Source organism: Zea mays, chromosome 3 (assembly GCF_902167145.1).
Source record: "Zea mays cultivar B73 chromosome 3, Zm-B73-REFERENCE-NAM-5.0, whole genome shotgun sequence".
Lineage (NCBI taxonomy): Eukaryota > Viridiplantae > Streptophyta > Magnoliopsida > Poales > Poaceae > Zea > Zea mays.
In genome coordinates this window covers 1,658,510-1,682,562 of record NC_050098.1, presented here as the reverse complement: position 1 = coordinate 1,682,562, position 24,053 = coordinate 1,658,510, and the positions used below count along the sequence as shown (strand labels likewise).

The 24,053-nt window shown below is 44.0% G+C and overlaps 4 protein-coding genes across 4 annotated transcripts; 3 read left to right on the top strand and 1 right to left on the bottom strand.

Moving 5' to 3' along the window:
- The first annotated feature begins 2,807 nt into the window (after window positions 1-2,807).
- LOC100857063 (auxin response factor 1) lies at window positions 2,808-7,308 on the top strand. The gene is made up of 14 exons (XM_008675251.2): window positions 2,808-3,178; window positions 3,302-3,423; window positions 3,542-3,640; window positions 3,759-3,815; window positions 4,120-4,275; window positions 4,372-4,456; window positions 4,544-4,634; window positions 4,705-4,869; window positions 4,945-5,064; window positions 5,158-5,230; window positions 5,319-5,484; window positions 5,749-6,368; window positions 6,438-6,628; window positions 6,727-7,308. Exons 1-14 carry the CDS (start codon window positions 3,169-3,171, stop codon window positions 6,830-6,832), a joined length of 2,061 nt encoding a protein of 686 aa, XP_008673473.1. The 5' UTR covers window positions 2,808-3,168; the 3' UTR covers window positions 6,833-7,308.
- Window positions 7,309-10,576: 3,268 nt separating this feature from the next.
- Window positions 10,577-13,794, top strand: LOC100282198 (uncharacterized). Its single transcript, NM_001155110.1, is given in 8 exon segments — window positions 10,577-11,160; window positions 12,231-12,313; window positions 12,420-12,570; window positions 12,727-12,826; window positions 12,938-13,033; window positions 13,109-13,145; window positions 13,271-13,380; window positions 13,467-13,794. Coding segments are annotated over 8 exon segments (945 nt in total). The 5' UTR covers window positions 10,577-11,037; the 3' UTR covers window positions 13,712-13,794.
- A 193-nt stretch (window positions 13,795-13,987) lies between these two features.
- LOC103649534 (uncharacterized) lies at window positions 13,988-18,759 on the top strand. Its single transcript, XM_008675250.3, has 5 exons — window positions 13,988-14,608; window positions 14,805-15,364; window positions 15,548-15,595; window positions 15,712-16,666; window positions 17,481-18,759. Exons 1-5 carry the CDS (start codon window positions 14,386-14,388, stop codon window positions 18,443-18,445), a joined length of 2,751 nt encoding a protein of 916 aa, XP_008673472.1. The 5' UTR covers window positions 13,988-14,385; the 3' UTR covers window positions 18,446-18,759.
- A 503-nt stretch (window positions 18,760-19,262) lies between these two features.
- On the bottom strand, window positions 19,263-23,472 carry LOC100192000 (beta amylase4). The gene is made up of 4 exons (NM_001137424.2): window positions 22,882-23,472; window positions 20,997-21,207; window positions 20,795-20,911; window positions 19,263-20,422 (listed from the first exon to the last, which is right to left on the bottom strand). The coding sequence occupies exons 1-4, from the start codon at window positions 23,379-23,381 to the stop codon at window positions 19,631-19,633; spliced, it is 1,620 nt and encodes a 539-aa protein (NP_001130896.1). The 5' UTR covers window positions 23,382-23,472; the 3' UTR covers window positions 19,263-19,630.
- Between the last annotated feature and the right edge of the window lie 581 nt (window positions 23,473-24,053).

The following is a 24,053-nucleotide window of genomic DNA, read 5'->3' as shown; positions in this document are numbered from 1 at the left end:
AGTGTTTTGGTTGTCTAGGACACTTATTTTCTTCACACCCTTTTTCTCCTTCTGACGTGGCGGCGCCGTCCTCACGATGCAGTAGTCTCATGGGAGCTCCATGCCTGCAGTCGTAGAGCTTCGAAAAAGAAATACTCCTATTATGTCGTCGTCCACGGTGTAGGGTTCTTTCTCTACCAGCTTCAGCCCTAGATCTGGCTCATCTAAAAACATCTTCCTCCTTATTTTCAGAAAGAGCTCTAAAAAGAGAATCATTTTTTGTTAGAAATATAGCTCCCCATGCAGTTTCTCGTATGATGTAGTGTCGATGAAGACAAAAAAAAACATAGAAAAAACAATAGAAACTCTCTTTTCTGGCTCGCGTTTCCTACTAGTTTTTTTAGGAGGTACTTCCTCTTTTCTAAAATACAAGAGCCTCTCATTTAATAGATTTTTTTAAGAAATCGTTGAAAGAGTCTTTGAAGGAGCCTTACCAAAGAGGACCTTAGTCGTTAGTCGGCTCCTTCGCCTTCCATTCTGATAGAGTCACACCGTCGTGTCTTCCGTCCTAACCGCCTAGCTGACTGCCTTCCAATTTTTTCTTGTAAAGCCGCCGGATTTAGAGATAAAGCACAAATAATCGAAGAATTAAGGTAGTGTTCGATTCTGTATTATAGTGAGACGGAGTCGCTTCGCTCTTAATTTTTTGTTGTTTATATTGATTTTTTCTAGGGAGTCGCTTCACTCTTAATTTCTTGTTGTTTATATTGATTTTTTCTAGGGTAAAGTCGTTTAAAAAATAAAAATTGTATTTAAATATTGAATTATTTGGCTCTCCAAAATCTTTCAGACGGAGCAGTTTCTCTGATATGGAGTCGTTCCATTCCAACCGACTCCGGAACTAAACACTATCTTAATTGTTAGAACACTACAACGATAAAAAAAAACACCGGTAGAAACCACTCTAGAGCATGGGAATCCAAACTGGAAATCGTCTCAACAAAACTAACTGTATATAGTATATGCACGCATCATTGCAACTGTTTGCATTTTCGGTATTAAAAAATTTCCGGCCACCTCCACTATTATCAAAATTCATTCAGATCATGGGACACAAGCGTAGTATATATGATTGGATGATCGTCGATCAGTCAGATCATAGCAGGCCACCACACCATGCGTACGTGTGTGCCCCCTCCGATCCAAGAAACTTTATTATTATTACTAGCAATAAGTAGTAGCAACAAAACAAAACAAATTAAAATTGTCCATAGAAAACTCAAGTGTTTTGGTTGTCTAGGACACTTTTATTTTCTTCACATCCTTTTTCTCCTTCTGACGTGGCGGCGCCGTCCTCACGATACAGTAGAGTCTCATCCGAGCTCCATGCCTGCAGTCGTAGAGCTTCGAAAAAGAAATACTCCTATTATGTTGTCGTCCATGGTGTAGGGCTCTTTCTCTATCAGCTTCAGCCCTAGATCTGGCTCATTTAAGAAAACATCTTCCTCCTTATTTTCAGAAAGGGCTCTAAAAAGAGCACCATTTTTGTTAGAAATATAGCTCCCTATGCAGCTTTTCATACGATGTAGCGTCGACAAAGACAAAAAAAAACATAGGAGAAAAACCAATAGAACCTCCCTTTTCTAGCTCGCGTTTCCTACTAGTTTTTTTAGGAGCTACTTCCTCTTTTCTAGAATACACCCATCAAAGAGCCTCTCATTTGATAGATTTTTTTCAAGAAGCCGTTGAAAGAGTCCTTGAAGGAGCCTTACCAAAGAGGACCTTATTCGTATCCTTCGCCTTTCATTCCGATAGAGTTGCTGTAGTCATTGTCACACCGTCGTGTCTTCCGTCCTAATCGCCTAGCTTGACTGCCTTCCAATTTTTTCTTGTAAAGCCACCAGATTTAGAGATGAAGCAGAGAGAATCGAAGAATTAAGGTAGTGTTCGATTATGTATTATAGTGAGAGAGAGTCGCTTCTCTCTTAATTTGTTATTGTTTAGATTGATTTTTTTATAGGGTAAAGTCGTTTAAAAAAATTATATTTAAATATTGAATTATTTGCCCCTCTCCCCAAAAAAAAATTTAGACGGAGCAGCTTCTCTGATATGGAGTCGTTCCATTCTAACCGGCTCTGGAACTAAACACTATCTTAAGTGTTAGAACAATGGAGTGAGAAAAAACACAAGTAGAAACCACTCTAGAGCATGGGAATCCAAACTGAAAATCGTCTCAACAAAACTAACTGTATATAGTATATGCACGCATCATTGCAACTGTTTGCATTTTCGGTATTAAAAAATTTCCGGCCACCTCCACTATTATCAAAATTCATGAAATTTGGTCGATATTCAATCGATCTTTTATACTTACATGAAGTATGTTCTTAAACAAATCTAAATGAACATTAACATAATTTACATGATTTATGACTGAACTTCTATTCGGAAGAAGAATATGCAACATAAACAATAGAGGATATGATGCTAGAATTATATAGCACATGGAGCAGTGTATTGCAAAGTTTCAGGGTTTTTATTTCGTCCAGCACCAAGAATCAAGATTGTTACCAACATTGGTGAAGTTTTGTAGAGATTTGAACCGTGTCTTCGACGATATTAAAACTTTTACTCGTGTCATGATCTTGACAGCCAAATCTTATGTAAGATATGGAATACAAAAACTAATTAAAAGGGAAATGGTGATATATGAACCATACACATCCGTAAAATACTTAGATAGTGTTAATTAATAGTAATAATAGTAGATATTATACACATAATAGGCTGATAATTAATATCACATCCCCACCCAGCATGTATTTCCCGCGAACCAAACGTCCCGCGGCATAAAAGTGCACTTGCTTTGTAACGCCGCCGTTTCCTTCTCTTTCCGCTTCCGCCGAGGCCACTCTCTTTCTCTCTCTGCGCCTGCGCCTTTCTCTTCTCCTTCTCCTTCTCCCTCCTCTCAACCCCAACAATCTCTGTCTCCCCATCTCCTCTCAACAAGGCGGCCTCAACAAAGTCCCACCGCACCTTTCTTTAATGGAGCGAGGGTGAGCCTAACAAACACTCGACACACAGGAGGAGGTGCTGCCCGCTTCTCCCCTCCCTCAGTCTCACTCGCTCCGCTCTCCTCCCCGAGACCAGGAGGCCAAGCCAAGAACCGCAAACCCTCAGGCCGTGGCCATGGCGCAAGGTGAGCCAGTCAGCCCCCCACCCCACATACTACCGCGTTCCTTCGTCTCTTCTCCATGTTCTTTGTTCGTGGCCACAAACTAAACGCCTCCACCGGTTTGCTTGTTTGTCTCTCTGTCGGCAGGAGCAGGACGGGACCCGGAGGAGCTCTTCGAGGAGCTGTGGCGCGCCTGCGCGGGGCCGCTCGTGGAGTTGCCCCAGACCAACGAAAGGGTCTTCTACTTCCTCCAGGGTCACCTAGAACAGGTCGCCCCTCGCTCTAGCTCTCGCTCTCTACTCCTGGCAACCAGCTTTCTGAATTTCTCCTTTATGTTTTCTGAATTCTTCTCTTGCTTTTTACTGATGTGCTCTGCTGCCCCTGCAGCTGCAAGAGCCGACGGACCCGGCGCTGCTGGCTGAGCAGATCAAGATGTTCCAGGTGCCCAACAAGATCCTCTGCAAGGTCGTCAACGTCGAGCTCAAGGCACGTACTATAATTCACTCGCCTTTTCTTTCCCGGTCCTCCTCAATTTGGTGCCAGCCCCCCACCCCACTACAGCACTACTTGCTAACTCTTCGTCCTCTCCCTCCCTGTGCTGCAGGCCGAGACAGAAACGGACGAGATGTACGCCCAGATCACTCTGCAGCCGGAACCAGATGTGAGTACAGACACAGAGTGGACTCACTGGACCACCATCAATTTACTTGCTACTAGTATTTTTTGTTGTTCTGCCCTCTGCTTTGCAAATGTCCTTTCTGCTGTCCCTCCCCAATTCTGCCCATTTACTTACGCTTTTGGATTGGACCCCCTCAATTCTGAACTCTTCTTCTGTTTGCAAGTATGTTGCTTCTTTTTTTTTTGTAGGCAAAGCAACTTCAGTGAGTGTGCAGTCGTATGTGATTGGGAGGATTTACTGTGTGGATTTGTCTAAAAGAATTGCAATTTCTTGCTGTTGCTTGCAGCAAGTGGATCTACCCCAATTACCTGAACCGCCCCTGCAGGAGACGTCAAGGCCCGTGGTGCACTCCTTCTGCAAGATCCTCACACCATCCGACACCAGTACTCATGGCGGTTTCTCCGTTCTTCGGCGTCATGCAAACGAATGCCTCCCAGCACTGGTATGCATAATTCTCATGTTTTAAAAATTAAAATAATTCATGCGGGGTAAAACCGCCATGGAAAAATCTTAGCCTTCTTTTCATGCTAATAACCAGGATATGTCGATGCCGACCCCGACCCAAGAGCTCATCACAAAGGACCTACATGGATCTGAATGGAGGTTCAAGCACATATACAGGGGTATGTACAGTACAGTCTCCATCTCCACTGAATTCTCTACCTTTATGCAACTTATGGTGCTTAATTCTGCAACTCCTTGTTCTCTAGGCCAACCCCGTCGGCACCTTCTGACTACTGGATGGAGCACGTTTGTCACATCAAAGAAGCTGATTGCTGGTGACGCGTTTGTCTACCTGAGGTGAGATCTCAACTGAACCTAAACGAGCAGCTTGGGCTCGTCAGCTTATGGTACAGTTTTTTTTTTCTAGGAGCGAGACCGGACAGCAGCGTGTGGGAGTGAGGCGCCTCGTGCAGAAGCAAAGCACAATGCCAGCATCTGTTATATCAAGCCAAAGCATGCATCTTGGGGTGCTTGCAAGTGCATCACACGCTATTAGGACTCATTCCATTTTCCTAGTGTATTATAGACCAAGGTTGGACACTTCCTGACATCAATTCTCTTAATGTAACTGTTGTCATCATTCTCTGTTGATTCCTTTTTCCCTCAGGTTAAGCCAAAGCCAATACATCGTCAGGCTGAACAAGTACCTGGAATCTAGTAAAATTGGATTCGATGTGGGCATGAGGTTTAAGATGAGTTTTGAAGGGGATGACGTCCCTATAAAGAAGTAACTATTCATACAGTGACCTTGCGTGTTTCTCCTTTTAATTTGTTGTCGTCCTTCCATATTGACATGGTCGGTCCATCTCTAACACTGCAGGTTTTCTGGAACAGTTGTCGATAAAGGAGATCTTTCTCCACAATGGCAAGGTTCTGAATGGAAGACATTGAAGGTAAGATCAGTTCGACCGGCTTGATTTGTTATCATTATTTGACTTTTTAGACAAGATGCTATACGCATCATCAATTTTCTTGGTTTAGGTCAAATGGGACGAAGCCACAAACTTAAATGGCCCTGAGAGGGTTTCCTCCTGGGAAATTGAACCATTCGATGCATCCGCACCTGCCATCACCATGCCCGTGCAACCATCAATGAAAAACAAAAGGCCTAGGGAGACAGCTGAAGGCCTGGATATTCATGCACTGGGTATGACAATCGTATCGCTTGGTCTTTTAAGCTCAGAATTTTGCAGCATAACGTTCAGAAAGATATCTGGAAATTTGGAGATAATTGTATTTTTGCCACTCACAATGTTGTCTTCCTGTTATAATTACCACTGTGTCTATGAATTGTGGGTCCAGCTGGGTCTATGAAATGTGGGCCTGATGGCAATTTTACAAACCTGTTTCTTGCTGATGGCAAATATCAAAATCTCTCGGAAATTTGAGTCTAACGTTCAGAATTTTGCAGAACCTGCTCAAGAATTCTGGCTCTCTGGAAGGCCTGAACAGCATGAGAAGACAAGCGTAAGCTCCAGCGAACCCAAACATCAAGTCGCTTGGACAAGTGAACGCGCAGGATACAGTGCCATGAGCAGTTCAATCTGTCAGAATTCTGCAGTAACTGGGAGCTGGTTCAAGGGCTTCAATTCCTCCGGCTCACACCCTTCCCTGCCAGAGATCTCCCAGAAACTGTTTCAGGTCACCAGCAACGACGCGAGGGTTCCTCCTTGGCCTGGGCTCTCCGCTTATCATGCTGACGAGCCCTCTTCCAAGCTGTCCTGCAACACTGCTCTGTGCAGCTACCAGACCGAGGAGGTGGCTCCAAGATTTTCCAATGCCGTCGAAGAGGAAAAGAAGGAGCCCGGCATGTTCCGTCTGTTTGGCGTCAATTTGATTAACCATGCTAGGAGTAGTGCTACCGCTGACAAGACGAGTGTGGGAGCAGGGGAAACATCGGCGCGAGCTGCTGGTTCTTTTGAAGACTCTGCTCAGCTATCAAGAGTGACGAAGGATCATACGCACATGGTGAACGGAAGCCCCCGAGAAATCCAAAGCCACCAGAGTTGCAGTGGAAGGAGTCGTATCAAGGTAACGAGTTTCAAGTTCTTGTCTTTCTACTTGTCTTGCCGTGTAACCTGTGTGTTTGATCTGTGCTAGGTTCAAATGCATGGAAATGACGTGTGCAGAGCTGTGGATTTGGGAAATCTGGATGGGTACGAGCAGCTGATGGGTGAGGTTGGAGAGATGTTTGAGATCAAAGACCTTGGCTCCAAAGAGAAAGAGGAATGGAAGGTTACTTTCATTAACGACGAGAATGAGACAATGGAAGTCGGAGCTGTTCCTTGGCAGTAAGCTAAGCTACCTTTGCATATATCCTCCTGAAAAGAAAAGAAAAGAAAAATAGACGGGTTGTGAATAACAGTCGTCGTTATAATAATTCGCGCAGGGAGTTTTGCCAGATGGTGAGGAAGATCGTGATCCATTCCATTGGAGACAGGGGCCATATGGAGGCTTGCCCTTGCCTGGGGCAGGATGGGAAGAGGGACTATTAGAAGAAGGGATTTTTTTTTTTGGCTGGGGCAGTCAGGAGATGGGTGCTGCTGAAACATGATGGCGTAGCTTGTCGATGACAAAGAAGGCAACAGATTGGTTGCTGGCGTCAGTTCTTCCTTGAGAAAAAAATTCAGTGGAAGGAAGAAGTGATGTAACATAGGATTTGCAGAAAAGATTTGATAATGCGTCTTTTAGAAGTTTGGTTTGGTTTAAAGATGACAAGTTAATGTGTGTCTAGTGATCTGCCTAAAGCCTTAGCGACGGGCAACAAGCAATAACAAGGATGGATGATGACCTTACCTTGGGTATGTTAGCTGTGTAAATATTATGTATGTATGTATGGGACATTAAATTGGTTGGCATACTTGACTCCTGATTTATATTGTACGTAGTGTGTTGCAGTGCTCTGGATTCAGTTGTGATGTGCTACTATTACAAGTAGTAGAAGGAATCTGGTTTTTAGTCCAAGAATCAACATCAATATGTCAATCACAGGCACACTAGTGTGTAATTTTAGATCTTTTTCTGACATCCATACCTCTCTCCTGTTTTGTTAGAGTGTTTTTGGTTGCGGGACAGCTGATATTCTCTCTCGTTCGTCTAATTTTGACGGACATATGAGTACATTACTAGAATGATGTTGTCTTAATCTTTAACTCTGAACCAGACTTATATTAGAAAAAGTGGCAAGGATGTAGTAGTGCGCACAAGGAACGAACGTGTGGGGCTGTGGGCTAGGTCGTGCTCAGCGATAGTTTGGTGCCGCTTTTTCATTTTTGCATTTAAAGAAAATAAAAAATTTAAAACCACTGTTGCATTGCATGTGCCAAGGCCGCTGCTAATGCTTGGCAACTGTTGGGCTTCTCTGGTTCTGGCCCAGCCCGTGATTAGATACCCGGGCTAGGCCCAGCCACGCCAGCTTGTCTTGTCTTGTGTAACTACTTTATCCAACATTTTGTGATGGAATTCTTGCGTATAGAAAATTAGTGATCCTATAAGAAAATCTTTTTATGCATCGATGAAACCCATTACTAAAGTTTGTTAAAATCATAAGATTATTGTGGAAACAGAAATTATGTCTTGGCACACACTAAATTTTAGGATACCCTATATAAAGGTAGACGTCGAACATTGCTCACCATTGCATGTCGTGATGTAGGAATCATATATTGTCCGCACAAGGAAATGTTATTTAACTTAATAAGTACTAACTAATAAATGCTAGAATCAACACTCAAAACTCTCTAATCTTGAATAGGAACATGAGCCACAAATCAGCAATAAATGTTTGGATATCAACCCCACAAATCAGATTTGGTTGGGTCTCAAATCAAGTTAATTTCTTGGCTTCTTTTCAGAGATTTTAAGTTGATGTATACAATATACTGCCTTGCACAAGAAAAACTTTAATAGTTTCGTAAGTATTAAAAGTTCGAATAAGTAATAAAAAATCTTCGGACAAAATGGATAATTTTTACATAGGAACATAAGTCACAAATCATCCATAAATGTCTGCATACCTTTGAACAAGTTGATCTAGAACCCCAAGAATCAGATTACACGTTGTATCTCATATCAAGCTAACTTATCGGCCTCTTTTCGATGGTTTTAAGTTGGGTGCATAATTGTTGGTGGAGGGGAAACAATGTCATTTTATCATTGGTGTAAGAAAATAGCACCTATGCATGACACATTGATAGAACTTAGATGTCTAGAAGAGAAGTGAATAGGCTATAAAAGTTGTTCTATAAAAAATTACAGTTATAACTAGACTCAAGATGTTTATATATGCGAAAACGTTTACTTGCTCTAGTTTTGAATAAATTGTAATTAGAGTCAAGATGTTTATGTATGCAAGTGTTAGTGGTCGAGGGATACCAGCCAAACCCGACCAAAAAGGTCTATTTATATCCTGACAAAGGAATCTAAATGTCACCTCTTGAGAAACAAAAACCAGATGCATCAAACATGTTCGGTGCACTGCTTGCGCTGCACTGAACACACATGTGGTACACAAGATACACCAATGTGCTTCCAGCAGCTATAAACCAGTCGTTAACACTTGTCAAATGTCTCAGCGAGCAATTAGACTACGAAACGAAACGAGTGTGTGACTTAAGATTGAGTCTTGGGCTATCTTGGGCTAGACAACCACCAGATGAAGGTCTACAAGCCTAGCCCTTGTGTGGTTACGCTTATATTCTAACCATACTCTTGAAACATATAAACTCGAATACAATGATAATTTAGGTTAAGTGTCAACTTCTACTGAAGTCTAGTCTGATTTTCTTGGCTTTTGTGTAAGGACATGGTTTTTTTTTGGTAAGTCTAGGGTGATACATAATTTGGTTTCCAAAATTGATGGAGACATGGCTCATTGTTAATACAGTTATGTGTAAACTATTACCTTCTTTTTCTTTTAAAATTAGTCCTAAATAATTTAGCAGAGCTCTCGATAACTTCCATTTGTGTTTTTTTGCACTATGGTAAGGAGACATCTTTTATGAGTTGTTTGTCTGGCTTCTTTAGAGGCTTTGGTTGTATGTGTCTTTCGTTCTCTTTGTTATTTATTGAGCAAAGTCTTGTCAAATGCTAACTTAAGAAATTAATCCATGAGACTGTTCGCGATAGATCGTGTAAAAATAGGAGATGCGATCTATAAACTACACTGTTTGTATAGTGAAGTTTAAAATAGCGGATAAGATAGAGATATGACAGGAAACAACCTGATAAAAGGTTTAGATGTAACAAAAGGTTTAGAGGTAAGAAGATGTTTCTTTTACAATAAAGGGTGAAATCATGGCTTCTCTGTCTTCTGGATGAATTGGTCAAACCGGTTGCAATTGCAAATTGCAAAGAAGTGCTAAGCAACAGATGAAAATGAACGGATAAAATTACTCCCCTTCGTTTTATTTGCTTTGAGCTTTTTTTTGTGCATTGTAGAATTCCAACGAGAACATGAGTACATGACAAAGATATTATGCCATATTATAACAGTAGAGAAAAGTGTATGAGTCTATGAAGGTAAGACGGGTCATCTATTGTGAGACTCATCCGTATAACCATATAAACTTTTAATTTGAATCACATGATGTTGATATAAGGAGACGTGCGAAGGAGTGGAAGAGGGATTTGAAAAAGTGTGATTAACAGCAGGCGGTTAAGTGTAAGATTATCCACGTTCCGCGTCCCTTACATCAACATCAAGTGATTTAGATTAAAAGTTTGCATGGTTATATAGATAGGTTGATTTGCACTAGATACGTTGCCAACTGAATTTTGCTGTGACCGACCACGGCCAGAGTCATCCATGCGTAGCACGTGATCTTCCTCTGGCCTCTCTGCCCTTCCTTGACCCTTGTTCATTTCATCGCACAAAACCAAAGTGGAACTGGAACACGGGTATTGGATGTGAAACGGAAGCTCAAGCAAAGCAAATTTACTGCCAGCAGCCAACAAACAAATGGGAACATATCCTGTGCTCATGGAGCTCTTGTGCTCATATGAGCACTTTAAATCTGGTGCCTTCATTTCTCATCCAGGGGTGAGAGCAGCAGTGGCACATAGAAGCGACAGACGGCGCAGGTGGTCAAGGGTGACGCACAGAAGAAACTAGAAAATGTCTATTCACACTTAGATGAGAAATGAAGGCACCAGATTTAAAGTGCTCATATGAGCACAAGAGCTCCATGAGCACATGATACGTTCCCCAAACAAATAGCCTCTCTCTAACTACTCCGTCCATCATCTTCCCCGTCCGTCGCATTCATCCGATCCGCCCCCTCCTCTCCCATGGCCCATCACCCCTGCTCCACCAATCTCTAGCGCCTTGCGCACCAGCAAGCTTCCAAATCTCTGCTCTACTCTTGGACGGACAGAGAAAGGGAGGGGACCCAAACCAGATCTTGGCAACACCACTGCTCCACCCAAACACAGGTAGAGTAGAGTAGAGTAGAGTAGGGCTGTGGTGGTTCAACTCCCTCCCATGTTCATGGGCTCATAGGTGAACCACCGCCGCCCACCCAGGGCATTGGGGCTTCTTCGTCTCCTCCCCCCCCTTCAAAAACTCCTGCTTTCTTGGGGGTTTTGGTTCCCGCACAAGGTCGGAGCCACGGAGAGGGGAGGGGTCTTGCTGCTACAACAGCTGGGCCTGGGAGGACGAATCTATCTTGGCAACAGGTGAGGGAAGCCGTCCTGTTTGCGCATGGAGGCGGTCTCAATGTCGCCGTCAACCGTCTCCTCCCACACCCACGACGACCACGACGCCGCTTCCGTCACCGAGGCCATGTCCTTGCAGGAAGGCCTCCTCTTCTCCGACACCCTCAAGGTACTACTATCTAGCACCTCCCTCTTCTCATCTACGAAAGACTCCATTTTCCCCCCTACTTGTTGTTCCTGTGGATCTAACTCGTGCGCCTGCGGAAGAAACCGGATTGCATTCCTTGATTGCTGCCTGCCTGCCGGTGTTCACACCAAAAAAAAAATGCCCCATTTCCGGGTTTCCCTGTGCGCTTGGCTGTCCATGTCAATCACAAAGATTTTGTAGGTCTATCCATCCATCCATCTAGTATCTCAATCACACACTGTGCTACTGTACGGGCGTGTTGTCCTGTCCATATCTTGTTACAGCAATACAACTAATCTTGTAGGAGTATACTACAACCAATAACATCAGCCATTTATGAAGGTCTAACCTTGAAGTCTTGGATTGCTTTATTCCTTGTTGAAATCTCGGATTGCTCTCTGCCTTTCGACAAAAGAGAGAGAACCATGCATCACTGGTATAATAGCTTTTTTTTGGAAATGGAAATATCATTCCGGCCTTTTGCATGTTCATGCATACAGCCATACAGCTCAAGTAATACATCATCTCAACAGTTTGTGAATCAAACAATAATAGCTGCCTTTGCAGCTCTATAATGGCCGCACCTTTTCTCCCCCCCCTACTTTTGCCCTTATTAAGCGAAAGCGCCATCCCATTTGGAGTTTGAAAATGGACTTGGTCTGCATAACGGCGGCAACATGACACCGACTCAGCACCGAGGCTCTTCCTAATAAAAGTTGCATCAAGGCTTTTTGTGATTTATGACATTGCTTTGCCTATATATCCGAGTGCTATTTGTTCGACAAAATATTTAACCTGCCGTTCTTGAGAGTTTACTGGTCTGCTAGTGCCAGCCTAGAACGTGCTTGCTGCCATCTATTGTCAAATTTGTCTCTGCTTGGGGTAAAGAAAAGCAGATAGAATCCTTGCCCACAGCCACAACAAAACCCCCCCACATGGCTATGCCTTTGTCAATGATTAATGTGTCTCACATAGGTGCTTATCTGGCATTTATTATTACTATCTCCTATGCTCTATCCGCCTGAGTTTAATAAAGTATGCTTTGTTTGTAGGACCTGAGGAATCTGCGGTCACAGCTGTACTCAGCGGCAGAATATTTTGAAGTATTTTACAGGAACAACTCGCACAAATCTACGTATGAATCCTTCTCTGGATCTTTGTTTCCTTGTCTGTTCTGTTTGCTGTTTGCTTCAATAAAGAAGTAGCAACACTTATCCTCTCACCATGATCTTCCTATGTAGTGTGATGACGAGTTTGAAAGATTACACAGTTGAGGCCCTTGTTAGCACAGTGGACCATCTGGGTTTTGTGTCATACAAGGTGGATAACCTTGTCAGCGAGAAAGCTGTCGAGGTTAAGGAGACTGAATTCCTAGTGTCTTCAGTTGAACAGGTATAGTGCTCAAGTGTTGACTGTGGAAACTTCCTTTCAGATGATTGTTCTCTTGACCCAGTCTGCCAGTATGGAATGATTATCAGAGATAGCATTACGTTTTTGCACCTGTACCGTACCGTTCTTCACACCATTGGTTCTTATGATTGATTGTAGAGGGTACGAATTTGCCAACAGACAACTGACCAGGAGGCAAGATCCCAGCAAGCTCTTCTTATCAAGGCGCCAAAGTATCATAGGCGTTACATATTACCAGGCAATTTCATGCTCTATTTTATTTGTTAATGTATTATATAGCAGTCCTTTTATTTTTTTTGGTTCGTACAACAACATACAGACCATCATAGATAGGTTGTATTTTGTATAGGCCTGGATCTACTGGAATCTTCCATCCACCCGGTTTCAGAACCTCCACGGTATAGCAGGCAGTATACAGGCCGCAAGATGCACAAGTCCCAGTCTTGTAAGTAGTTGGTCACATTTCTGATCTCTGAACTTGCGAAAAGATTACTTTGATACTGATCTGAACTCGTTGCAGCCATTTCTACTCCAGTTCGTCGGCAGGCTACGATGAGGTAAACAGATAGTAACTCTCAGATCCCTCTTCACTTTTGTTTGAGTTTGAGGGTCAAAGCCAATGTCCAATGGCCAAAGAGATACACTAACACTAGTGCTGGTATGCCCGGCCGATCTGCTGCAGGCGTGAACCATCTCCTACACCTAACGATCGGTCGCGGTCGTTATCGCCTTCTCGTAAAGCACGAGCTAAATCTCCATCTCCTCGAATCGTGAACACAAATACTGCAAGAGGTACGCTGTTCACCGAGCAGATGTTTGAGATGTGAAGCTTGCATAGAAAGGACATTCATTATCGCCTTCCCCTTTTTGCTACACAGAAACAAGGGCAGGCTCCCCGATACCAAATTCCAGCCCGATGGCACGGTCCGCCTCTACGGTTGCAAGAAGACCGCCTTCGAACTCGAGGCATTTGAGACTAGCTTCCATGCAGTTGCACAGCGACTGGGAGCAGCAGGAGAGAAGCTCAAGCAAAGGCAGGAGGGGTTTCCTCAGGTCGCTGCTCACGAGGCGCCGGTGGAGGAACGACGAGTCGTCCTTGTACAGTTACTTGGATGAGTACTGATTGCTGGAATGTTGGAACTGAAAAAAGTCTGGTGTTAACTGAATCTTCTATAGATGGATGCGATGCTCTCTGCTTTGCCAAAAGGTTTTGGTTTCCCGTTTCCATTCTTCACTTGCCCATGGTGAAAGCGACGGGTAGATGATGCACCGATCCGATCCTACCCACCCTGCCCTGGTCCTGGTCCTGGAATGGCAGAAGGCGACGACCTCTTCGTTGGATCCGTACGTCGGCCGTGGGCGTCGCCATCAGGACAGCCACCACTACAGCAGGGACGCGAGCGCGGGGACGGTGGTAGAATATTACTGCCCGGTGCGCGTCGACTGCGACGCGGTGGCCGGAGCAGCTGCTGCTGCTCCATGCGCCTTTTCTTGGCATCTACTAATTTCTCTGTTTGTTGGGGCTGCTGTGACAGTGATGTATGTATGCATCGAGCCCGTTGTTAATTATCCATCCGGATGCAATCAATCAAGCGGAGAAGGACCTGGGCATTGGCCACTGCCAACCCGCCACAAGTGACGGCCGTCATGCCGACATGCCGTGGCCGGTCCACCACTACCTTCCCGACGGGCCGCATTGGATTCCTCCCGTCCTCCTCCCGTCTCGCCATCGCTTCCTGTTCCTCTTCTTCCGCCGCCGCCGTACGATCACACTAGCACCGCCAGCCGCAAGGTCCCATGGACCTCGACCCGGCCTATCCCCCATCAGCCTGCGCCGACGCCTGGCCCTTTGACTCGCTCACCACGTCCCTGCTCTTCTCCCCGCAGCTCACGCCGATACCGGCCAACTCATCCTTCTCCTGGCTCACCCCACACTCGCCGCTCTGGCTCTTCGAGGACCGCCACCTGCTCCCGCTCGACGCGCCCGCCGTCTTCGAAGAGGTCCAGCGGCCACGCTCCGGTGAGCCTTCCTTTTCTTTTCTTTTCCTTTCCTTTCCTTTCCTTTCTCAGTACTTAACATCACCTTCTCATCTCCCTCTTTCTCCTCCTACACACGAATACACGATCTGGAAAAAAGTGGAAAGCAGAACCCTCGGTTCCAATTAAACACAGCAGCATCCCGTTCCTCGCCTTACAATCCTGCTTCTTTCACCCAGGGAATTCTCACACTTCAAGCAAGCCAGCTGAACAGATCAGTCACAGATGGCAGTTTCATCTGTCCCTGGACGAAGATGGCACAGACAACTCCAGCTTGTTCAAGGAGAAGCTGACACACGCTCTTCGCTACTTCAAGGAGTCCACAGATCAACATCTGCTGGTCCAAGTCTGGGCACCAGTCAAGAATGGAGACCGCTATGTGCTCACTACTTCAGGACAGCCTTTCGTGCTTGACCACCAGAGCATTGGCCTACTTCAGTACAGGGCTGTATCCATGACCTACATGTTTTCAGTTGATGCGGAAAATGTTGGAGACCTGGGCCTACCTGGGCGTGTCTATAAGCAAAAGGTGCCCGAGTGGACACCGAATGTGCAGTACTATAGCAGTGGTGAGTACCAACGACTTAACCATGCGATCAGCTACAACGTCCATGGTACAGTCGCCCTGCCTGTTTTTGATCCTTCCGCTCACTCGTGTATCGCTGTTGTTGAACTTATAATGACATCAAAGAAGATAAACTATGCCTGCGAGGTCGATAAAGTCTGCAAAGCACTTGAGGTTCGTCCAAGTTTTTCTCTTTCTTTATGATTTGATTGCTGTATAGTTATTAGTATCGCCATGCACAGTTGCACATTCAGTGGAGCAGCAAATTGTTTTAAGGTTGACGTTAGTAACCTTACATGTGACCTATAGAAAACCAGCTGTAGCGGAATTTTTTACATTTTGCCAACGTTTCTGCAGGCGGTAAATCTTAAAAGCACTGAAATACATGACCATCCAAATGTCCAGGTGAGCTTTCACCCATCACGTTATAGTTTATTATTATGCACAAGAAGTTTGTTTTTTTTCCTGTCCGTGCTATGGGTAGCTGGCATATATTCTTGTTCACCGTCTTGTTTCCTCAGATATGCAATGAAGGCCGTCAAGCTGCGCTGGTCGAAATACTGGAGATCTTGACCGTAGTATGTGAAGAGCACAAGCTTCCTTTGGCACAGACCTGGGTTCCTTGCAAGTATAGAAGTGTCTTGGCGCATGGTGGTGGTTTAAAAAAGAGCTGCTTAAGTTTTGATGGAAGTTGCATGGGGGAGGTCTGCATGTCAACTAGTGATGTGGCGTTTCATGTGATTGATGCTCATATGTGGGGGTTTAGAGATGCCTGTGTCGAGCATCACCTACAGAGGGGACAAGGAGTTCCTGGAAAGGCGTTTATCTCACACAAACCTTGCTTTTCAAAAGATATCCGCAAGTTCTGTAAGTTGGCATATCCCCTTGTACACTATGCTCGCATGTTTGGGTTGGCTGGCTGCTTTGCAATATGCTTGCAAAGTTCTTATACTGGAAATGATGACTACATATTAGAGTTTTTCTTGCCGCCCGATTGTAGTGACGAAGATGACCAAAATGCCTTACTGGAGTCTGTATTAACTCTGATGAAGAGGTGTCTTCGGAGCCTAAAGGTAGTTGGTGACAGAGATTTGAGTGGGGTCTCTCTTCACCTTAGCAATGTGCTAAAACTTGAGAATGAAGAATTCAAGACAGATGCACAGTTTGATAACTCTGATGGTTCCCTTTGCCAATCACCTAACGGTGATAGACATGGAGGATCCCATGAGTTTGATGGTGGGAACAAGAAGGTTTTGGATGTGCCAGAGGGACAATTGTTGACTGATGACTTCTCTCAAGGCAATGGTACTTCTGCTGGCAGACCAAATGGTAGCGGTGCTTCTGATTCTTCTGTGCTTCACAAAACCAACAAACCCCCTGAAAGGAAACGTGGGAAAGCCGAAAAGACTATCAGTTTAGAGGTTCTTCAGCAATATTTTTCTGGAAGCTTGAAGAACGCAGCTAAAAGCCTTGGTGGTATGTTCTAACTTCTAATACTCAAATTCAATGTGCTCTTTTTTAGTGTCGCACTGTTCCTGACCTAATGCTAACTCTTGGATGGTCATATCCACCTCGTTTGCAGTTTTGTTAAGTTTAAGTTCATGGTATTGACATGTAGCGAAGCCATGGTTAAATTGTTGGACTAAGTTGCATCTATTCTAGGATACATAATTTTATAGCAGATAATATCTGCACATAGGTGTTTGGATTTTAGATCAGGGGTGGTTGCTTAGGGGAAATTGCTATTCTCTACTGTTCAGTGTTTTAGACTTTTTGTGAACATCATTGTTAGGTAGAAAACCATTATTGTCAGCATAGAACAAGCATGAAATACTTGCAAGGACATTGGCTTGGTTAGATCTGATAGCCATCAAGACTCAAAACTGGATCTTCTGTCATTTTGGCATACTGCTTGGATAATTGGGATTTGGATAAATTGGTCATGCAATCATGTATCATGTATGCAGAAACAACCTTGGAAAGATTTTTTGTATCCCTCTACTCATTGGATGCTGCCAGTTGCCTCTATAAGATTTTCTTGCTATGATACTCTTGTTAGAAGTGTCCTATCCATGACAGCATGTTTTGCAGAGAAGCTTCTTTTGTTTTGCGCATCTTTTGTCTGCTTGTTATAAACCCTTGCTATCAACTTCTGTTTCCATCAATTGACATTTATAGAAAGTAAAGAGGGAGTAGAGGCGGCAACACAGTGGATTTTGCAGTGGTGTAAGTGGTTGACTCTTGGAGATTGTGAGCATTAACTGGTGTACTTTTTCTTGGTTCCTGGCAGTTTGTCCTACAACTATGAAGCGCATTTGCCGGCAGCATGGGATTTCTCGTTGGCCATCTCGAAAAATCAATAAGGTCAACCGATCTCTCTCGAAACTAAAGCAGGTAATCGAGTCTGTTCAAGGCTCCGATGCGGCATTTAATCTCACATCTATCACAGGTCCTCTCCCTATTCCTGTTGGCCCTTCATTGGATTCTCTCAATGTAGAGAAATTAACTCAAAGTAAAGTGGCAGAACTTTCAAATATCGCTGTTGATGGTGACAGAGATTCTTTGCAAAAGTCACTTGGAAATGATGGCCATTTTGGTATAGTCATGCCCCAGCAAGGATCTACAGACCATAACAATGACACACAGCTTGAAGCTGACAAGGCGTCTCACTCGAGAAGTTCGTCTGGAGAAGGCAGCATAAATTCACGCACTTCGGAAGGCTCATGCCAGAGAAGTCCAGCGAACCAGACATTTGTTTGCAAGCCAATTGCTTCAACATTCGCAGAACCTCAACTTAATCCAGAGGAGTTCAATAAAGAGCCTTTCCAAGAACCACAACTACCACTTTCCAGGATGCTCATTGAAGATTCTGGTAGCTCCAAAGATTTGAAGAATCTCTTCACTTCAACATCTGACCAACCATTTTTGGCCCCTCCCAATAATTTGGTGCCAATGAAGCATTCAGGGTCTGTAACGATAAAGGCGAGTTTTAAAGAAGATATTGTGAGGTTCCGTTTCTCATGCTCAGGCAGTGTTATTGTATTGAAAGAGGAGGTAGCGAAAAGGCTAAGGATGGATGTTGGCACGTTTGATATCAAGTATCTAGATGATGACCATGAATGGGTAAAGTTGACGTGTAATTCAGACTTGGAAGAATGCATGGAGATCTCACGGCTTTCGGGTAGCCATGTCATCAGGTTATCTGTTAGCGATATTGCGACACACTTTGGCAGTTCTTGTGGAAGCTCCGGTTGATATGCCTGTCAGCCTTTTGCTCTGATCAATGGGTACTCGAAAGTGCTTGTACCATGAGTTCAGTTCCACTTGAAGAGTTGTACTTTTGTTGCTAGTTAGCATTACTGCATTAGCGGGAGCATTAGTTGCTTCATTGTGTTTGATAAATGTATCATTGTATTTTTCCGCAAAATGCATGTAATTGTGCAGAATGCACTTGTAGTCAACTTTGTATATGTTATGTGCAAGAAATTCTATTTCAAGTTATAAACTAGATAATTGTTGTCTAGAGTTTGCACAGTATATTGCATTGGAAATGAAGCAGATTTTCCTAAGTCATAATTCATGTTGTAAACATATTTATTCATATCTTTGTGATCCATTAAGTTGACTCATACTGGTTTTAACTTCTTCCGGTGATAGAACTGACAACTTCATAAAATATCAGTTGCACTTTACTACCTCCATTTTTTTTCTTTTGAAATGTATGTATAATCAAACTAAGTTTTGAACAAAAGACTAATAAATGAGTTAAATTATATTCGTGTTTAGTATCGAAATCATATCAATAGATTCACATTTCACGTGTCTTTTAACATGGCGGTGATTTTATAAAAATTGAAAGTGTATTCTATGAGAAATTGATGGTCAAAATATACTTCTAGAATTTCCAAATTTTAATGTGTTATATATAAAGCAATAGAGAGGAGAGCTCTTGTGAATCCAAAATTGCTCAGGAATGGATCGTACTCCGTCAATTTTATAGTATTGTTAGTTAGGGTTAGAAAAGTTTGACTTTGGATAAACTAAGATGGACTTATATTTGACATTTGTGACAAGAGGAAGTATACATATTTTCATAGGCAGATATAGTTTGAAAGCATTCATATTGTAACGGGAAAACATGAAGCTCCATCTAATTATTTCTAAAATGGCTAAACAGGACCCTCGTGCGATTCAATATTGTTGGCAGCAAAACACTGCCAGTCTGCCACTTTACAACAAATAACTATAAACTTTTGTTCAGCGATGACATATGCATGAAACTAATACATGCATATGCATGAAATCAGTACAGCCTTCAGCATATAAGCCTGCCTGCCCTTCTGGCAACTAAAAATGAGCCATATACTGAGCAAACCTTTTCCATCCACAGTGGTGGAACCATTTATGGCTGAGATTATCCGCAATAGCTTTTGACAACTTTCATGTATATGCACAAGCCCGACTAACCACCCAAACAACTGACATTGAAGACAAGTATTGCTGCCCTCTCCTGACATACAGTCTTGCTAGAAAGGTCCTGGCATCTGACATCTGCCTAACAAACTTTGTAAATCGATTCCAATTGTGAAACTCAAACAAGCTTTTGTTCATCCTAACATAGTTAAAGGAAAAAGATGTTCCTGAAGTACGGCCTGAGTAGAGCCTTGAGCTTCTTATCACTTGATTCAGTGATGCATCATCCAGCCTTGTCGCAGAATTCTCACCATTAAGAGGAAGGTTGCACATTTTAGCAGCACCTGCAAGCTGCCGGAGAGTACCTTCGGGACTGCTCTCAGAATTTGTTCTTTCTGCGTCCCTCAGGTCGAAACAACTGCAGCACAATGTAGCTTTGTATTTGGCAAACATTTGAGCTATAGGAAGATAGCCATCTCTTAATAGAGTATTGTAGTAGCCAGATGTCAGTTCAGATGGATGTGAACAAGTATAATAGTGCCAATGTATTCCAGCAACCTTCCCTGAGATGGTCACACCAGTACCAGAGAAGATTGCATCAGCTATCATGCATAACCTCTCTCCATGGAGGAGAAGCATTCCTGAATACCACTTAAGAAAAAAGTGACCATAAGGTGTATTCCAATAGCCTCCATCGGTGCGAAAAAAACTCGTTTCTTCAAGGTTCTGCTGTGAACCATCTGTGCCAGTTGAACCGCCATTGCCCCACTGTTGTAACACAAAAATCTGTGCACGAGCACTCAACGAAGCTTGCATAAACTGTTAGCAGACCACATCTATCAGCAGTTAAATCTTGTAATGGTAACATAGCATTAGATGCATGAATCAGATATGTGTTTCAATCATTTCAGAAATGCAGATGTTGTCCTTTTTTATTGCATGGCTCAAACCTCAAAGTAGAACAGAACATACAAGTCATTTCTACAAATGCAAACTCACATATAGAAGATTTAGTATAAGCCCAAATGGTAGGGAGCTAACCCGTACTGGTACTACTTACAAGTCGAAGGTACAAATAGACATTGCATGAGTAAACATCGTTGAGACTGATCATCCAATATGCCTACCACTCTACCAAAGTCATTCCATTTTGTTGTAATTTTAGAGAAAGAATTTTATTTCCCGTCATACCTTATCATAACATTGAAATTCCCCAAGTTCAGATGAACTGCCTGGCTGATTTAGCTTCTCAGTTGGGTATGACGGATACCTAAGCTCACCTCCTGGACCCATTCCAACTTGTACTTCCTGAGAGACAATGTTATAAGAGGGATACATCCTTTGGTGGTTCAGAATTAATCATATGTGTTTAAGAAACAGGGAAAATACAGACTGTTATTGTGTCCCCAAGGTAATCTTCAAAAGTATTGTGGAAGCTTCTCATGAAGTCGGAGTAAGCTTGCATAGGTGATCTTCCTTTCAGAACAGGAAGAATATCACATCCCAGTGATATGTATTCTTTGTTTCTCTTCTGGTATCTATTGGTATATGACAAGTCCGGAATCTTATCCATCTCCTCAAGCACCCATTGCGGCAAAGGAATCCTGGAAAGGTAGGAAATTCCAACCATGAATCAAAAAGGAGATATCCTTGCGTGTGTGTGTACCAAGATCAAGTGATTAAACTTTTACGCCACATCAGCAAAAAAACATTAGGAATAGGTTGCCTGTAACAGGACAACTTGAAAAGGCAAAAGGGAAAGCAATTGTTAAGTGGCAAACTCATTAGGGGTCTATTTCATGAACAGCTGATATGACATCATGTAGTTTTGCATTGCTAGGTAGATGATACAAATAAATGTTCCAAATTAATTGTAGCTGCCATTTTGGGAAATGATTATTACAAGCAGTGAAGCACATCAGATATAAAAAAGAATGATGTTTTGAGGCAACCCATTGATTAAAATGCTCAGATATAAGTCACAAAAAAATCAGGCTTTTGATAGTAACATCAATGATCTGAAACCAAGCATCATAAACTATCTCATCATGTACCAAGGAGGTTCAATTTCTATCACCTGATCATATTGAAGTGGCCCCTAATAACTTGAGCAGTTGAGTTGAGCCCAAACAGCAAAATTTGCAATGATGTCAGTCTCCCTCTCTCTCCACTAGATTCTCTACTTTAGACCTTAAGGGGGTGTTTGGTTTGAAGAATCAGTCCATCTAAGATGAGATGGTGCATCATGAGTCAATTCCTCAAATTTGGTGGGATGATCTCATTACTCATGTTAGTATTAACTAACTATGAAGAATAAGGTGATGATGATCAACTCATTCCATTCCACAAACCAAACAAAAAAAGTGAGAAGATGATAGACTAGCTTATTCCTCAAACCAAACACCATGTAACTGTAGCCTTATTGTTGGGTGCACACGAGTGAGAATATGATAGACTAGCTTATTCCTCAAACCAAACACCCTGTAATTGTAGCCTTATTGTTGGGTGCACACGTGTGTCCGGGAAGCACTCCTCTCCAATGCAGCATGAACAATGTCAGTACAATGCGCTCATGTTTAGCATGATAATATGTGAATCCATGAGCGAGCATGCTCATTATTATTTAGTGTTGTATAGAATAACAGTACAAATATTTAATAGGAATTACATACCTCCTGAACTAAAATAACAAATCGTAAATTGTGAGCGGCGATAAATAATGAACTCTTTTACTAAACATTTTTGTGCGACATAGTGGAACAAAAGTGCATGTCACGTGTAGCAAAGGATATAACCACAGGTATCAGTAAATTCAGTCAACTCTGCACAGAAACTAGATTGCCTCATAAATAGTTACACAACCCAGAATAATAGTTATGAATTGAATTGGGCTCAAATTTAGCGGCACTCAACAGGTGCGTTCAACTCCACCGAGATGTGAATTTAAGGGATGTTGCACGTCGAATAGACATTAATAATAATTAACACCTGCTTATATAACATTATACAACCGAGAAGTAGAAATGCAGCCTTTTTCTCTATTATTTGGTTCCAAAGAAGCGAGTTTGAACGTGCAGCCCGTCAACCCCACTGAGATGTGAATTTTACATTTGGCAGATGTGTTCAACTCTGAAGCATATATATACAATGTATGCATAGTTGAACCTAGCAAAGGAAGTGGAGACAAGAAAAGAACAGGGGTGGGGTGAGAAAAAAGAGGGATCTTTTTAGGAGCTGAAGCTGAACTGATGACGAAGGCGAGCGGTGGGGAGACGCACCAGGGCAGGTCATGCGGGCCGGCGCCGCACTGGTGGAAGGCGAGGATGGCGCGCACGCGGAGGCCGTGGCGTCGGGCCATGGCGGCGAGCTCGAGGTAGCCGGCCCAGTCATACTCCCCGGGGCTGCGGCGCTCTACGACGCCCCACCAGAGCTCTACGGCGACGCCCGCGACACCGGCGGCGGCCAGGGCGGCGAGCGAGGCCCCCATGGCTCGGCGGCGCGCGACGCGGCCCCCCGGGTCGACGGCGTCGGCGGGGAGCGTGACGTAGACGGGAACCCCCGGGGGCGCGGCGGGCGGGGGAGGCGGCGACACGTGGAGGATCTCGCCCCCGCCGCCGCTGCTGCTGCCGGCTGCGGCAGGGAAGGAGGAGGAGGACGGGCGGAAGCGGGAGGACGGGGACGAGGAGGCGGCGAAGCGGGTGAGTGGCGCGCGGCGGCGGAGGAGGCGGCATGAGGTGGAGGCCGGGGGAGGGGCCGGCGGCGCGGTAATCGCCGCCATTGGAGAAAGACAGAAGAGTAGAGGAGGGAGGGAGAAGGCGCCTTCCCGCCGGAGCGTGCGGCAGAGGGAATTGTGTCAGTGTGTGTGTGTGGTTGTCCCTCTCGACACGATCAGCGTCACTACTGGACTGGACTGGACTGGACTACTAGTTAGTTTCGGTTTCGGCTGCCCTCACTACCCTCTTTCCAGTGTGAAGCTCTGCTGGCCCTCCTCCTCCTCCCTTGCCAGTGCTTCTCTCGCTCTCGCATGATTTTGGTAACCTCGCAGTATTCCAACTCCATGGTAACAGCATGCTGCCGTCTTCATGGCCGACGTGGTGCCTCAATCCTCCGGAACTGGAATCGTGCGCCGTGTGACAATTCGTTTTCGTGATTTTTCCACAGATGGTGGGCATGGTGCGCACTGCGCAGTGTCACTGCCGCCATACCGGACCGGCCTGGGGAAGAACGGCAACAGCGACGCTGGCTGGCTGCCCCTCTGCGGGCAGCTACTGACGTCCCTTTCCCATGTGTTCCATTTGCACACTCGCGAGCGCTCTGCTGCCATGAACATGAGCACTGCTGTGATTTGGACTGCCAGTTTTGGTGCAAAGGGGGAAGGAACTTCAGCAATCTTGGTTCAGGATCAGAGATAACCGAACTGACCAAAGGTCTACAAGGACAATAGCAAAAG